The 17,218-nt window shown below is 41.7% G+C and overlaps 1 protein-coding gene across 1 annotated transcript; it reads left to right on the top strand.

The window, feature by feature from the left end:
* The first annotated feature begins 3,914 nt into the window (after window positions 1-3,914).
* On the top strand, window positions 3,915-7,929 carry LOC143656801 (serine protease 44-like). Its single transcript, XM_077128627.1, has 5 exons — window positions 3,915-4,263; window positions 4,507-4,663; window positions 5,326-5,591; window positions 6,389-6,552; window positions 7,094-7,929. The coding sequence occupies exons 1-5, from the start codon at window positions 3,915-3,917 to the stop codon at window positions 7,328-7,330; spliced, it is 1,173 nt and encodes a 390-aa protein (XP_076984742.1). The 3' UTR covers window positions 7,331-7,929.
* The last annotated feature ends 9,289 nt before the right edge of the window (window positions 7,930-17,218 follow it).

Here is a 17,218-nt window from a genome sequence, read left to right as displayed (position 1 = left end):
AATATATGAAACAAGAGATGACGGAATTGGAGGAAGAAATAATCTACAACAATAGTTGGAGATTACATCACATTCAATAACTGATAGAACATCTAAACAGAAGATCAATAAGGAAACAGAAGACTTTAACAACACTAACCAATTAGACCTAATGAACATATATTGAACATTCACCTAACAACAGCAGAAAACATATTCATCTCAAGTGCAAGTGGAACCGTGCCAGTTTGAAAGTATTACGTACCCCAGAAAAGCCAAGCTTTAATCCTGATCCAATTTTGTGGGAGCAGTATTTCTTTCCTTTTTTTTTTTTGATTGATAAATCTCAACATACAAACAATCCATACATGGTGTACAATCAGTGGCTCACAATATCATCCCATAGTTGTGTATTCATCACCATGACCATTTTTAAAAACATTTGCATCACTCCAGAAAAAGAAATAAAAAGAGAAAAGAAAAAGCTCATATATACCATACCCCTTACCCCTGCTTCTCATTGACCAATAGTATTACAATCTACCCAATTTATTTTAACCTTTGTCCCCCGTATTATTTGTTTATTTTTTAATCCATATTTTTTACTCATCTGTCCAAGCCCTAAAAAAAAGGAGCATCGGACACAAACTTTTCACAATCACACAGTCACATTGTAAAAGCTATATCATTATTCAATCGTCTTCAAGAATCAAGGCTACTGGAACACAGCTCAATAATTTCAGGTACTTCCCTCTAGCCACTCCAATACACCATAAACTAAACAGGGATATCTATATAATGTGTACAAATAACCTCCAGGATGACCTCTCAACTCTATCTGAAATCTCTCAGCCACTGAAACTTTATTTTGTCTCATTTTTCTTTTCCCCACTTTGGTCAAGAAGGCTTTCTCAATCCCTTGATGCCAGGTCCTGGCTCTTCCCGGGGTTTCTGTCCCACGTAGCTATGGAGATTTACACCCTTGGTAGTCATGTCCCATGCAGCCATTTTTTTTTTTTTTAATCCTGATTCAATGCTGTAGGTTGGAAACTTCCAATTAGATTATCTCCATGGAAATGTGACACACCCAATTGTGGGTGTAATCTTTTGATTAGATGGAGATGTGACTCCACCCATTCCAGTTGGGTCTTGATTAGTCTACTGGAATTCTTTAAAAGAGGAAACATTTTGGAAAATTGACAGAAACCACAGAAACCTCAGAGCCAAGAGAGAGAGAGCCGACAGAAATGACAAAGCCGACAGAAACTGCAGAGCAAAGCTAACACAAATGCCTACATGGGGAGAACAGAGACATGGGTGTTTGGAGATGCTTGGAGCCCAGCAGACAATGCCACGAGATGTTAAGCAAGCCAGAACCTGGAGAGAGCCAAGGGAAGCCCAGAGATGAAACCCAGCCCCTGAGAACCAAAGTGAGGAACCCCCACACAGACAGAAACTGAAAGCAATGGAGCCCAGGAGCAAGGGACCAGCAGATGCCAGCCTGTGACTTCCCAGCTGACAGAGGTGTTCCAGACCAATCGGCCTTTCTTGAGTGAAAGTAACCTCTTGTTGGTGCCTTAGTTTGGACATTTTCACTTTCTCAGGACAGTAAACTTGTAACTTATTAGATTTCCCTTTTAAAAAGCCATTCCAGTTCTGGTATATTGCATTCTGATAGTTTGCAAGCTAACATGGGAACATTTTCCAGGATGGAGCATAAGTAAGGCCACAAATTTTATGTTAATTAAATTTAAACTACTGAAATCACACAACATATTTTCTCAAACCACTATGGACTACAGTTAGAAATCAGTTACAGAAGGGAAACTGAAAATTTCACAAGTCTGTGGAAATTAAAGACCACTATTAAGCAACCAACGAGTCAGAGAATAAATCACAAGGGAAATTAGGAATATCTTCAGAGGAATGAAAATGACAACACAACATACCCAAACATATAGGAAGCAGCAAAGACAGTGCTCAGAGGTAAATTTATAGCTCTAACTCCTACATTAAAAAAGAAGAAGGGGTGGGGTGCATGGGTAGTTTAGTGGCTAGAACGCTCACCTTCCATGAGGGAGACCCGGGTTTGATTCCCAAACCATGCACCCAAAAAAGAAGAAGAAGAAGAAAGATCACGAATCAATGATACAACTTCACACCTAAAAAAACCAAAAAAACTGGAACATGAATAACAAATTAAAGCCAAAGTTAGTAGAAGGAAGGAAATAGTAAAGATTAGACCAGACATTAAAAAAAATAGATAATGGAAAAACAATGGAGAATTTCAATAAAACCAAAGTTCATTTTTTTAAAAGATTAAAAATTTAGCAATCTTTTTCGCGAGGGATAAGAGAGAGAGGACTCAAATAATTAAAATCAAGATGAAAGTGGGGGATAGTACTGCCAATCTCATAAAAATAAAAAGAATTGTAAGAGTGAACTATGAACAGATATGGTCCAAAAAAACTGAGAAACCTAGACTACATTGACAAATTCCTGGAAATGCACAAATTACCTACAGTGATACAAGAAAAACAGAAAAATCTCAACAGACCTACAACAAGTAAAGGGATTTATACAATAACTAAAAACCTCCCAACAAAGAAAAGTCCAGGATTAGATGTACTTTTCACCGGTAAATTCTACCAAACATCTAAAGACTTGAAGCCAATCCTTCTCAAACTCTTCAAAAATAGAATTACTTCCTAACTCATTCTCTGAGGCCAGCAGTACTCTGACACCTAATCCAGATATAGACAGCACAAGAAAATTATAGACCAATAATATCCTTTATGAATATAGATGCAAAAATTCTCAACAAAATACTGGCAAACCAAATCCAATGGTTTATCAACAGTATTATACACCATAACCAAGTGGGATTTATAGATGCAAGGATGGTTCAAAATGAGTTCAATCAGTGTACTAAGCCACATTAACAGAATGAAGGAAAAACCCCACGTGATCATCTCAATTGATACAGAAAAATGAATGTAACAAAATCCAACACCTATTAGCCAAACTGACAGGGAAAAAGGAGAAAAGATGCAAATACATAAAACCAGAAATGAGAAGGGAAGTATTACTATTGACCCTACAAAAACACAAAGGATCACAAGAGGTTACTATGAGCAAATGTATGTCAACAAATTAGAGGAAATGGACAAAATCCTAAAACCACATAACAACTTACTATTTCCGTGACTATGAGAATTGTATATTTAGTTTTATAAGAAACTGCCAATCTGTTTTTCTAGAGTGGCTGGAATATTTTACATCCCCACTAGCAATGTGTGAATGATCCAGTTTCTCTACATCTGCACCAGCACTTAAATTGTCACTATTTGTAATTTTAGCCATTCTGATAGGTATAGTGATGTCTTATTGCTGTTTAAATTTGCATTTCGTTAAAGGCTAATGATGCTGAGCATCTTTGGATTGCGAATGCTGATTGTTAAAAAAGTATCTTCTCTGAGTAGTTAATAACGTGAAATGCAACATTCATCCTAAGAAGTTTTAAATTTTACTGCAAACAAGCGGGGGAGGGAGGTGCTGGGAAGTGCCGGCTCCTCATCCAAAGCTGGGAAGTTCCACGAGGCCGCAGGAAACAACGGAGCATCTTTGTGAAGAACGCTGGTCGGGTGCCACCTGCTCCGACGCCGACGCCGCAGATCTCTGCGGCCGGGGACCTAGACCAGGGGGTCTCTGCGCGCCCGAGAGGCGCCCCATTAATGAGAAGGAGACGGCTGGGTCCACGGGGAGCTGGGAGCAGGGAAAACTAAACCGAGTCACAGCTCCTCGCGTCCCAGGACTCGGTGGCCCCGCCCCGCCCCCGCGGGACCCCGTTTCCCGCCAGAACCCGCGGCAGGGGCAGGCGCCCGCGCCGCCGCGAGGGGGCGCCACCAGAAGGGCCGAGGCCGCCGGCGGTGCCCATGGCGTTCCCGGGCGGCTCCCTGGGGCTCCTGCTCTGGCTGCTGCTCCTTCAGCCCCGGCTCCGCGAGGCCCGCGCGGGCGGGTCGGAGGCGGCGGGCGGGTGGGCGCAGCTCTCGGCCCCTCCTCTCTCCTCAGGCGGCCGCCGCGGCGAGGAGCCCGGAGCGAACAGGCAGAAGCTGCCCCTTGGAGGGGCTCCGCGACCCTCGCGAGCCCCCGAATCCAGGGGGATCACGGAATCCCCCTATTCACCTGAGTTCGCCCCAGTTGACCCCAATTCCTACAGGGCGGTGGAAACCAGAAATTCAAGATTACGACCTGCGATCACAGGGCCACCGCCAATCGCTTCAGGTTATGTTTGCGCCAGACCCTGCCAGAGCGACCCGGCCGGTCTGAGGGGAAGGGGTGTGTCTTGAAGGAGAGACATCTCTGGGGACATGATCCTTCCTTGGGGGTCTGAGTGGACCTGACCCTGCCCTCGAGGTTCTGATCACCTGATTCCACCTTGGGCAGCCCTGGTGGTGCTGGGGCCGTGGGGTGGGTACGGGAGTAGTGGCTTTACTTTCAGTCCCTCCTTTCACTGACCTGCTCCAGGATGTGGCCGTCGGCTTTCGAGGATAGTTGGTGGGCAGCCGGCTGCCGAGAAGAAGTGGCCCTGGCAGGTGAGCCTGCAGATCCGAGATACACACGTATGCGGAGGCTCCCTCATCCACCATCAGTGGGTAATGACGGCGGCCCACTGCATATTTGGGTGAGTGTTTAGAGCTCAGGCTTTGGGCCCCTGCTCGAGCGGTGTGAGCTGGAACCAGACCTGTCCCCCTCCCTGTGCTGCTTCTTATTGGTCTGAAAAAAACGAATCCCAGCCCCTGCTTTGCTGACTATAGTCAGAGGTAGGTGATGTTAGAACCGTTGGTAGCCTGGACAGCCAAGAACCCAAATCAGGGTCCCAGTCACTGCTTTTAAATGCTGTGCTGGTTAGCCTTCAAGCCAAGTGGCAAGAAGAGCAGAGATGCCAGAGGGCAAAGATTTGCAAGAGGGAATATTTAAGGGGAGTGAGGGGCAGTAGACCGTTTTGGCCAGATCAGTGGTTCTTAAACTTCAGTAAGCATCAGATGCACCTGCAGGACAGATGCAGATTGCCTGTCCCCCCTCCCTCAGAATGTCTGATTGGGTGGATCAGGAGTGGGGCCAGAGCATTTGCATGTCTAACAAATTTCCCGGTGTTGTTGATGGTGCTGGGCAGGAAACGACTCTCTAAGAACCAACAGGCTTGAGCGGTGAGGGGTCTGGGAAAAAAAGATGGACTGGTGGGATGATGGTGGCTGTACTGGTGCTGTGGGAGGATGGGGCCAGGGGGGAAAGCCCCTGAAAGTTGTGGAAGGGATGTGTAGACCCTCCAGGATCTCCCCGCAGACATTTTGAATACACGGTGAAGATAGGAGACACACATGTGAAACATGAGTCTGCTACAGCGGTTGCGGTTCCAGTCCGAGACATCGTTGTCCACAAATATTATAACTCCATTGGAGCCATCTCAAACGACATTGCTCTCGCTCTGCTCGACTTCCCTGTGAACTACTCCGCACACATCCAGCCTGTGTGCCTCCCTGAAAAGTCTTTCCAGTTGCAAAGTGATAAGAAGTGCTGGGTAACTGGATGGGGCAAACGAGATGAATCAGGTGAGACTGTAAAGCAAGCTTACAGCAGATTCAAGCCAAGCATAAGCAGCCTGATGCCCTGGGTTTGGCCTGCAAGCTAAAGGGAGGGGCAGGGAGGCAGATTTTGTAGCCGATGGATAAAGATGTAGCTGGTGGAGAAGATGCTGCCCATCTGTCTCTGCCAGGGAGTAATTTAACAACTGTGTTTTGAAGTCCTATTGGTGTGTCAGGGCGTGGGGCCTTGGTGGGGCTGTCTCCAAGGCAGATTGCAGCCCAGAGAGGTGATGAGCTGTTTGCCAGCCAGAGCTGCCCCTCACAGGAAGTAACTGCCTTAGTGGGCAGGGAGCTTTCTGTCCCCCTGTCTTGTACACAGAGCCCGAGGACCCCATCAGTGAGGCTGTAGGGCCTCCTATCCCTGAGGAGGAGGCTGATTTGGCACATTGGGGTGTTATCTGTCCTGCTCAGGAACGTAAAGATGCTTTACTGAAGCACAGGACATCCTGTCACTGTTATTACTGATACTCAGAGTGACAGATACCTGGTTATCATTTCTCAGGCTGGTAAGGCCTTGCCTCTCCTCTTGTGATCTATTTTTGCTTCTTCTGTTTTGGTTTTGCTTCTTTCTTCCTCCTTTCCCCATGTCAACTTTGGACCTCATTTCCTCCTGTGTCAAATGGGGACAAAACCAACTGCCCTACTTTCCTTTCAGGGGGTGTCTGGGTGTGGATATACAATATTGAGATGCAGAGTGGGTGTGAGGTTTCCCTGTCCTGTCACACTTATACAGATCTACTCACTCCTAAGTTGTCTCTCTGTAGAGCCACCGAGTTCAGCACCAGAAGATCTTCAGGAGGCTGAGCAAAATATTATGTTCCATGAGAAATGTAATGAGATACTCCAGGAAAAATTGTCAAGCAGTACCACTTTGGTTAAGAAAGGGGCTATCTGTGGCTATAGTAATAAAGGAAAGGATTCTTGCCAGGTCAGTTCATGGGCGCCTTGCTACTCTGCATTTTGGTTGTTTCTCCAAATTTCTTTAACCTCAGATGGTAGGGCCTGGGTTATTTGATAGGTCCTCTATTATTTCTTTATTCAAATTAAGGGACTCAGGGGGCAGCTACCAAAGCTTACCTGGGCTGGTCTGACCTGATCTTTCAGGAGAGGGCAGCTGATGCTGCCTAGAAAAGGGGAGATTTAGGCAGGTGTTACTAATGCAAGTTACATTTTTTGAGACCCTTCTATGAGACAGGCAAAGTACTCAGGTAAGCACTTTAACTTATGCCAACTTAGTATATGTACACATTTTTTGCATGTGTACAGTGTTTTATACACAATTTTTTTGAGTATGTACACAGTTTTTTTGTTGAAAATTTTCTGTTCTCGAATCTCACCTTCACAGGGCCTTTGGGGTATCTGGGGGAAGCCCCACGCATGCATTTTTCCCAGCACCTTGTTATGCAATCAGCTTGCTCTGATGAGAATCTTCTTTCATTCTTGCTGTTTGTTTTGTTCTCTTTCTCCAGGGAGATTCTGGGGGACCCCTGGTCTGTGAATTTAATGAGACATGGATCCAGGTGGGGATTGTGAGCTGGGGCGTTGGCTGCGGTCGCAAAGGATTTCCTGGAGTTTATTCAGATGTTAGTTTCTACAGGGCGTGGCTCACTTCTCAGTTGAGTCAGGCTTCTTCTCTGGACGCAGTGGCCTTCTTCATCTTATGCCTGTGTCTGGTGCTGCCCCTGGGCATCCTGGTGACCCCGTGATCACCCTGCCCACTCCCTTCCTGTTTCTGATTTGCCCGCGAAGCCTCTCTTCTGACCTCCCATTCTTTTTTACTGCCCTTTTCTCAAATTACGTTTGGGATCCATTGACCCTGTGGAGATCCACAAAATAGAGCATGGCAGCAAGGCTGGAGCCTGGGAAGTGTCCTGGTCCAGTGCACCTGTCACCTGCATAAGCCACGCTAAAGCCTTAGCTGTGCTCCCAGACCCTTCACCATGCTCTGCCTGCTGGGAAGGAGAAGAGCGAAAGATCCCAGCCAAAGGGCCAGCTGACCTGCCTGGTGGAGCTTGATGATTCATCGACACTTTGGAGAACATCTACCAAAAAAGAGAGAGTGAAGAAGGTGTCATGTCCCTACTGAGGTTTCCATATTGGACTCTGCTGTCTGGGGCCGGGAGAAGTTCCCCCGTACCCCAGTGTGGATCCATCTGTGAATGGACAGTCTCTGCTGTCCTGGGGCAACCCAGTCTTGGAACCCCCTTCCTCAGTGTCCTAGTGGCCACATCCAGAGACACCCAGTTGTGTTGAGGCATTATGGAGTGCCGAGATTTAAACTGTCAACTGAATAAATACTTGAGAGTTGCCTATGTGTTGTGAAGCTCTGCTCATCTGGGACAGGGTTGTATATAACATACTCTGAGGAGAACTCATTTTCCATTTAGCTAAGGAAAATATTCATCGTCTCCATTAAACTTTAAGAGAGCAGGAGGTGAGTCCCTGACTACCCAGATATAGATCTAGTGGGTAGTTTTAGGTCTGCTGTCTGTTCTTATTAGTATATCTACCACTGAGAGTATTTTAATTGAGTTTAGAGCCTCTGCAACTAGGAACAGAGAAGCAAGAGGAACGGAACTGAGGCATGGCACACTTATTCCCTGTAGTATCCCTTTTTGCAGCTTTGCTGCAGTTATGCCTTGAGGAGATACCATGGGCTGGGCCTTAAGCCAAAAGAGCTGAGTCCCCAACAGAGGAGGGATGGAGGCAGGGGCTCCATGTGTGTGTATGTGTATGTGTGTGTGGCTGCAAAGAAGTTGTTTTGCCCAGTTAGCAAACCTAATGTCCAAAGTTGCCTGAGCCAGTTACTGATCATCCCCTAGCCTTTATCTCCTGCCTACCCACTCCCAGATCTCAATGGGCCACGGTGGGCAGTCTGAGTCTCATCTGTTGCCCAAGGGAGATTGAGGCTGGGATACCACTTTCTTAGAGTCCAGCTACTACAGTCACACCCTAGTTTCCTGTCTTTCTATAGGAATGCCTAGTTAGGCAGTTCTTTCAGAAAAAGCTATCTTGTTTTTACTAATGCTGTTTCCCTCTGCTGGGAATGCCATTATGGCTTCTCATTTCCTTCTTTCTCCCTTGTCATCAGTTAAGACCCAGCACAACTATTCTCTCCCCTCAAGATCCTCTACTTTTCACTAACCTGGGCTGTGAAACCTGCTTTTGTCCAGGTTCCTCTAACTCTAGTGAACCCTGTGCCTGCTCCTATCGCTTTTCCTACTGCTTGACATTTTGTCCTTCAAGGCTGGAGTACTCTATCTGATCATTTACTATCTTCCATCCTCCAGCTCAAGGCTTGGGACAGAGTAGGATTTCAGGATATAATTGGCAAATGAAAGAATGAATGGGTAAATGAATACCCAGTGTGTTGATTTGAAACTATTATGTACCCCGAAAAGCCAGGTTTTAATCCTGATCCAACCTGTGGGGGCAGCCATTTCTTTTCATTCCGATTCAATTGTGTAGGGTAGAAACTTTGGATTAGATTATCTCCTTGGAGATGTGACATACCCAATTTTGATTAGATGGAGTTTTTACTCCACCTGTTCAAGATGGGTTTTGGTTAGTTTACTGGAGTCCTTTAAAAGGGGAAACATTTGGAGAAAACTCAGATGCAGACACAAGATACAGACATTAGGAAATGCAGTTGCAGACACTTGGAGAACAGTTGCTTTAGAGCTGACAGAGACATAGATGTTTGGAGATATTTGGAGTCCTAAAAGAGAGAGCATATGCCTAGACATGGGCAGAACCCAGCAGACCTAGTCATGTGCCTTCAGATGAGATGATAAGCAAGCCAGAACCCACAGTTGTGTCCTGGAGGAGCTAAGTGAAGGCCCACAGATGCTTAGAGAGGAAACCACTACTGTCAGAAGCTGAAAGCAATTGAACTAGGAACAAAGACAAGCAGATGCCAGCCACGTGCCTTCCCAGTTTGCCCTTCCTTGAGCCAAGGTACATTTCTCTGGATACCTTAGTTAGGACATATTTATAGCCTTAGCATTTTAAACTTGTAACTTATTAAATTTCCTTTTTAAAAGCCATTTCTAGTATATTGCTTTCCGGCAGCATTAGCAAACTAAAACACTCACCTTCCCTCTGTCACCTTACTCCTTCCTCTCCCTGTACTCTCAGCTCATTGCTCTGACCCCCTTTTCTTTTCAGGATATCTTGGTGAAGAGGAAAAAGGAAAACCAGGTAAGCAAGGCTTATGGCTTCTACTATAGGAAAAGTCCCAAAGCTCTGGGACATTTATGGTTTCAGATGGGATGCCCTTTCTGGAGGATGTTAGAATGTGTTTCTTGTTTGAGGGAAACAAGAATTCAATTCAAGTAGATTGGTTTCTGAGGAACACCCTCTGGTTACCAGAAGAGACAGGCATAACTTCCCAAAGAATAGAACAAGTGATAAGAAAATATTAGCCATTTTTACTCTTTGCAGCAAATATTTTTGGAGTGTCATATGAATCAGGATCTGGGCTGCGGCCACAAATAAGATGTAGACTGCAGACAGGAGGAAAGAGGTGATCATTAGGCCGAACATTCAGTAAGGGGCTTGGGTGATGAGGTTGGAACCACCCTCTGAAAGAGATAGCTAACACAGGCAGAATTTATAGAAAAAAAATTATATAATTATTGAATTTTAGAGAAAAAGCAAATGGAAGGAATAAACGAAAACTTTGTGGACTTCTAGTCATAAAGAGCAAGTGACATATAACAATGAGCATCCCTAGTGCCAGATTGTGGTGTTTTGTTTTTTTTTTTCCAATCTACTCAATTTATTTTAACCTTTGTTCCCCCATTATTTGTTTATTTTTTATCCATCTTTTTAACTCATCTGTCCATACCATAGATAAAAGGAGCATCAGACACAAGGTTTTCACAATCTGTCACATTGTAAAATCTATATCATTATACATGATCTTCAAGAAACATGACTACTATCCTGGAATGAGCTGAGACTCAGCATCAAAGTACTGAGAAAAACCCTAGAATGAGCTGAGAATTAACATCAAGGGATTGAGAGAACCTTCTCCACCAAAAGGGGGAAGAGTAAAATGAGACAAAGTGTCAATGGCTGAGAGATTCTAAACATAGTTGAGAGGTTATCCTGCAGGTTATTCTTACACATTAAGTAGATATCACCTTGTTGTTCAAGATGTAGTGGAGAGGCTGGAGGGAATTGCCTGAAAATGTAGTGCTGTGTTCCAGTAGCCATGTTTCCTGATGATGATTGAACAATGATATAGCTTTCACAATGAGACTCTGTGAATGTGAAAACCTTATGTCTGATGCAGAAGAGTAGAACATATGGAATAAAAATAAATAATAGGGGGGAACAAATGTTAAAATAAATTCAGTTTGAAATAGTGGTAAATGAAAGCAAGGGATAAGGGGTATGGTACGTATAGTTTTTTTTTTCTCTATTATCATTTTATTTCTTTTTCTGTTGTCTTTATTTCTTTTTCTAAATCGATACAAATGTACTAAGAAATGATGAATATGCAACTATGTGATGATATTAAGAATTACTGATTGTATATGTAGAATGGAATGATATTTAAATGGTTTTTTTGTTAATTTTTTTTTAATTAATAAAAAAAGTTAAAAAAAAAAAAAAAGAAACATGACTACTGGAACACAGCTCTACAGTTTCAGGTAGAGCTCTGTGTTCTGGCTTGCTTAGCATCTCATCTGAAGCGCATGACTTCTCTCTAGCCATTCTAATACACCATAAACTAAAAAGGGGATATCTATATAACATGTAAGAATAACCTCCAGGATAACTTCTCAACTCTGAAATCTCTCAACCACCGACACTTTATTTTGTCTCATTTCTCTCTTCCCTCTTTTGGTCAAAAAGTTTTTCTCAGTCCCTTGATGCCGAGTCCCAGCTCATCCCAGGATTTCTGTACTACATTGCCAGGGAGGTTTACACCCCTGGGAGTCATGTCCCACGTACACAGGGAGGGCAGTAAGTTCATTTGCTGTGAGAGAGGCCATATTTGAGTAACAAAAGAGGTTCTCTGGGGGGTGATTCTTTGGCCTAATTTTAATTAGGCTTAAACTATCCTTTGCAGGGATAAGTTTCATAGGGGCAAACCCCAAGATCAATAGGCTCAGCCTATTGATTTGATTGTCCCCACTGCTTCCAAGAATATCAGGAATTCTCCAAATGGGCAAGCTGAATATTTCCCCCTTTCTCCGCATTCCCCCAAGGGGACTTGGCAAATACTTCTTTGTTCACTGTTCAAATCACTTTGGGATTTATTGGGGCATTACACTAACCTGGACAAACCCAACAAAATATCATGCCCTATTCAAGGTTCCATGTACTTACGGTGTTCAAATAAACTGACCATACAAGTTAAATTAGGAAATGCACTAGTCAAAATATAAATCTTGCACCAAAAAAACATTTTTCCCTTTAGTCTCACACAAAAGTTGAAGTTTTAAAATATGAATAACCATCTATTTTCAACACCCTGCAGTACTGACATTCCTTTGTTCGTCTTTGTGCAAAAACATTTTTTAATTTGTACATTTAGTCACTATCATTGTACACTCTAGGCATTCCTAAATTATACCATCTCAGTCTATGTCATCTATCTTTCCTTCTGGTTTCATACATGCCCTCAGCTCTTTTCCCCCTATCATTCTCATATTCAGCTTCATTCAGTGTACTTACATTATTGTGGTACAATCAGGTAGTTTTGTGCTATCCATTTCTGAATTTTTGCAAGTCCTGCTGCACAATCTGTATCCCTTCAGCTCCAATTACCCAATATCTACCCTATTTCTATCTCCTGATAACCTGTGTTCTTAACTGAAATTCTCCAGGTTCACTCGATGTTAGTTTGTTTCAGTGAGACCGTACAATATTTGTCCTTTTGATTCTAATTTCACTCAGCAGAATGTCTTCAAGATCCATCCATGTTGTTACAAGCTTCATGACTTTATTCTGTCTTACAGCTGTGTACTACTCCATTGTGTTTATACCACAGCTTGTTCAGCCATGCATCCATTGATAGACATTTGGACTATTTCCATCTTTTGGCAACTGTAAATAGTGCTGCTATAAACATAGGTGTGCAAATGTCCGTTTTTGTCCTTGCCTTCATGTCCTCTGAATAGATACCTAGCAATGGGATTGCTGGATCATATGGCAATTCCATACTTAGCTTCCTGAGGAACTGCCAAACTGCTTTTCACAATACTTGCCCCATTTTACATTCCCACCAACAATGGATAAGTGTGCCTCTTTCTCCACATTCTCTCCAGCATTTTTTATCATTTTTCTGTTTTTTGTTTGTTGTTTGTTTTGTTTTTTAATACTGGCCATTCTGATGGGTGTGAGGTGGTATTTCATTGTGATTATGATTTGCATTTCCCTAATAGCCATTGAAGTTAAGTATCTTTCATGTTCCTTTTAGCCATTTGTATTTCCTCTTCTGAGAAATGTCTGTTCATGTCTTTTGCCCATTTTGTAATTGGCTTGTTTGTCTTTTTGTTGTTGAGTTCAAGAATCTCTTTATATATTCTGGATACTAAACCCTTATCTGATAAGTGCTTTCCAAATATTGTCTCCCATTGCATAGGCTGCCTTTTTTACTTTCTTGACAAAGTTCTTTGATATACAAAAGTGTTTAATTTTGAGGAGTTCCCATTTACCTATTTCTGTCTTCAATACTCATGCTTTGGGTGTAAGACCTAGGAAACCATCTAGTATTACAAGTTCTATAAGATATTTCCCTACATTTTCTTCTAAAACCTTTATGGTCTTAGCTCTAATGTTGAGGTCTTTGATCCATTTTGAGTTAATTTTTGTATGAGGTGTGAGATACGGATCCTCTTTCAGTCATTTGCATATGGATATCCCATTCTCCAAGCACCATTTATTGAAGAAACTGCTCTTCCCAGGTGAGTTGGCTTGATTGTCTTATCAAAGATCAATTGTCCATAGACGAGAGGGTCTGTATATGAACATTCTATTCGATTCCATTGGTCAGTATATCTATCTTTATGCCAGCACCATGCTGTTTTGACCACTAAACCTTTGTAATCTGCCTTAAAATCAGGTAGTGTTAGACCTCCGATTTCATTTTTCTTTCTCAAGAATTTTTAGCTATTCGGGGCTCCCTCCCTTACAAATAAAGTTTGTTATTGGTTTTTCTATTTCTGCAAGTAAGTTTTTGGGATTTTAATTGGTATTGCATTGAATCTATAAATCAATTTAGGCAGAATTGACAACTATATTTAGTCTTCCAATCCATGAACATGCATGCCTTTCTATTTATTTAAGTCTTCTGTGATTTCTTTTAGCAATTTCTTGTAGTTTGCTGTGTATAGGTCTTTTGTATCCTTAGTTAAATTTATTCCTAAATATTTTATTCCTTTGGTCGCACTTTGTATTAGTTAGGGTTCTCTAAAGAAACAGAATCAACAGGGAACACTTGCAAATATAAAATTTATGAAAGTGTCTCACGTGACCGTAGGAATGCAGAGTCCAAAATCCACAGGGCAGGCTGCGAAGCCGACGACTCCAATGGATGGCCTGGATGAACTCCACAGGAGAGGCTCACCAGCCAAAGCAGGAAAGCAACCTGTCTCCTCTGAGTCCTCCTTAAAAGGCTTCCCATGATTGGATTTAGCATCACTAATTGCAGAAGACACTCCCCTTTGGCTGATTACAAATGGAATCAGCTGTGGATGTAGCTGACGTGATCATGACCTAATCCTATGAAATGTCCTCATTGCAACAGACAGGCCAGCACTTGCCCAATCAGATGAACAGGTACCACAACTTGGCCAAGTTGACACCTGTCCTTAACCATGACACACTTGTAAATGGAATTTTTTTTCTTGATTTCCTCCTCAGATTGCTCATTAACAGTGTATAGAAACACTACTGATTTTTGAGTGGTGATCTTGTACCCTGCCACTTTGCTGTACTCATTTATTAGTTCTGATAACTTTGCTGTGGATTTTCGGGATTTTCAACATATAATATCAAATCGTCTGCAAACAGAGTTTTACTTCTTCCTTTCCAATTTGGATGCCTTGTATTTCTTTGTGTTGTATAATTGCTCTGGCTAGAACTTCCAACACCAATGTTGAATAACAATGGTGATAGTCGACATCCTTGTCTTGTTCCTGATCTTAGGAGGAAAGCTTTCAGTCTTTCCCTATTGAGGATGATGTTAGCTATGGGTTTTTCATATATTCCCTTTATCATGTTGAGGAAGTTCCCTACTATTCCTATCCTTTGAAGTGTTTTCATCAAGAAAGGATGTTGAATTTTGTCCAATACCTTTTCTGCATCAGTTGAGATGATCATGTGATTTTCCATCTTTGATTTGTTGATATGCTATATTACATTAATTGATTTTCTTATGTTGAACCACCCTTGCATACCTGGAATAAATCCCACTGGGTCACGGTGTATAATTCTTTTAATGTGTGGCTGGATTCGATTTGGAAGAATTTTTTTGAGGATTTCTGCATCTATATTCATTAGATAGACTGGTCTGTAATTTTCCTATCTTGCAATATCTTTGTTTGGCTTTGGTGTGAGAGTGATGTTGGCTTCATAGAATGAATTAGTTAGCCTCCCCTCTTCTTCAATTTTTTTTGAAGAGTTTGAGCATGATTGATACTAACTCTTTCTTGAATGCTTGGTAGAATTCACATTTGAAGCCATCTGGTCCTGGACTTTTCTTTTTGGGGAGCTTCTTGATGACTGATTCAATCTCTTTACTTGTGACTGGTTTGTTGAGGTCTTTATTTCTTCTTGAATCAATGTTGGTTGTTCATGCCTTTCTAGGAAGTTGTCCATTTCAATAATACATTGTCTAGTTTATTAGCACAAAGTTGTTCATAGTATCCTCTCATTACCTCCTTTATTTCTGCAGGATCAGTGGTTATGTATCCTCTTCCATTTCTGATTTTATTTATTTGCATCCTCTCTTTTTATCTTTTTGTCAAACTTGCTAAGGGTCTATCAATTTTATTGATTTTTCTCAAAGAACCAACTTCTGGTTTTGCTGATTTTCTCGATTGTTTATGTTCTCAATTTCATTTATTTCTGCTCTAATCTTCATTATTTCTTTCCTTTTGCTTGCATTGGGGTTAGTTTGCTGTTCTTTCTCTAGTTCATCCAAGTGAACAGTTAATTCCTCGATTTTTGCCCTTTCTTCTTTATTAATATAGGCATTTAAGGCAATAAATTTCCCTCTTAGCACTGCCTTTGCTGCATCCCATAAATTTGATATGTTGTGTTCTCATTTTCATTTGCCTTGAGATATTTACTGATTTTTCTTGTAATTTCTTCCTTGATCCACTGGTTGTTTAAGAGTGTGTTGTTAAGTCTCCATATATTTGTGAATTTTCTGGCCCTTTGCCTGTTGATTTCCAACTCCATTCCATTGTGATCCAAGAAAGTGTTTTGCATGGTTTCAATCTTTTTAAATTTATTGAGATTTGCTTTGTGACCCAGCATATGGTCTATCCTTGAGAATGACCCATGAACACTTGATAAAAAGGTGTATCCTGCTGTTGTGAGGCGTAATGAACTATAAATGTCTGTAAAATCTAGTTCATTTATTGTATTATTCAAATTCTCTGTTTCTTTATTGATCCTTGTCTAGATGTTCTGTTCATTGATGAGAGCAGGGAATTGAAGTCTCCAACTATTATGATAGAGGTGTCTATTTCTCCTTTCAGTGTTTTCAGCGTTTGCCCCATATCTTTTGGAGCACACTGTCTCAGTGCATGCATAAATATTTATGATTGTTATGTCTTCTTGTTGAATTGTTCCTTTTATTATTTACATAGTGTCCTTCTTTATCTCTTTTAATTGTTTTACAACTGAAGTCTAATTTGGTGGATATTAGTATAACTACTCCTGCTCTTTTCTGATTGTTGTTTGCATGAAATATCTTATCCCAACCTTTCACTTTCAACCTATTTTTATCCTTGGGTCTAAAATGAGTCTGCTGTAGACAACATACAGATGGGTCTTGTTTTTTAATCCATTCTGGCAGTCTTTGTCTTTTGATTGGGGAGTTTATCCATTAACACTTAGTGTTATTACTATAAAGACAGTATTTTCTTCTACCATTTTACCTTTTGGATTTTATATGTCATATCTAATGTTTTTTTCTTCATTTCCACTCTCTTCTCCACACCTACTACTTTTTCCTATCTTCCTCTAGTGCTCCCTTTGGTATTTCTTGCAAAGCCAGTATCTTCGTCACATTCTCTCAGTGATTGTTTGTCTGAAAATATTTTTATTTCCACCCTCAATTTCTTTTTAATTTCTAAACATTTTTATTTCAAATCTCTTTTCACACCTCCCCAAAAAGACATGGGTCAGTACAGCAATCATAAAAAGGAGATACAAACACAAGAGTCACATGTCTCCTGCACTGACACTTAGAAAAACTGGGAACTGTACATGGGTTTCCAAACAGGACCTGCAGCAGCTACTAATGTCTCTTTATTAGAGTCAAACATGTCTATTAATACAGTATATACAGACACCCCATCCTGAAATTAATCTACAGGGACATCTCAATATCCACCCCTTCTATC

Source organism: Tamandua tetradactyla, chromosome 15 (assembly GCF_023851605.1).
Source record: "Tamandua tetradactyla isolate mTamTet1 chromosome 15, mTamTet1.pri, whole genome shotgun sequence".
Classification (NCBI taxonomy): Eukaryota; Metazoa; Chordata; class Mammalia; order Pilosa; family Myrmecophagidae; genus Tamandua; species Tamandua tetradactyla.
The sequence above is the reverse complement of the archived record's forward strand: the minus strand, read 5'-3'. Positions and strand labels throughout refer to the sequence as shown.

Bases quoted from the DNA above. Each gene is read 5' to 3' on its own strand.
- LOC143656801 (XM_077128627.1), top strand. From the start codon at position 3,915: ATGGCGTTCCCGGGCGGCTCCCTGGGGCTCCTGCTCTGGCTGCTGCTC. The intron at 4,664-5,325 runs GTGAGTGTTTAG...ATCTCCCCGCAG, and splicing joins GCGGCCCACTGCATATTTGG to ACATTTTGAATACACGGTGA. The intron at 5,592-6,388 runs GTGAGACTGTAA...GTCTCTCTGTAG, and splicing joins GGGCAAACGAGATGAATCAG to AGCCACCGAGTTCAGCACCA.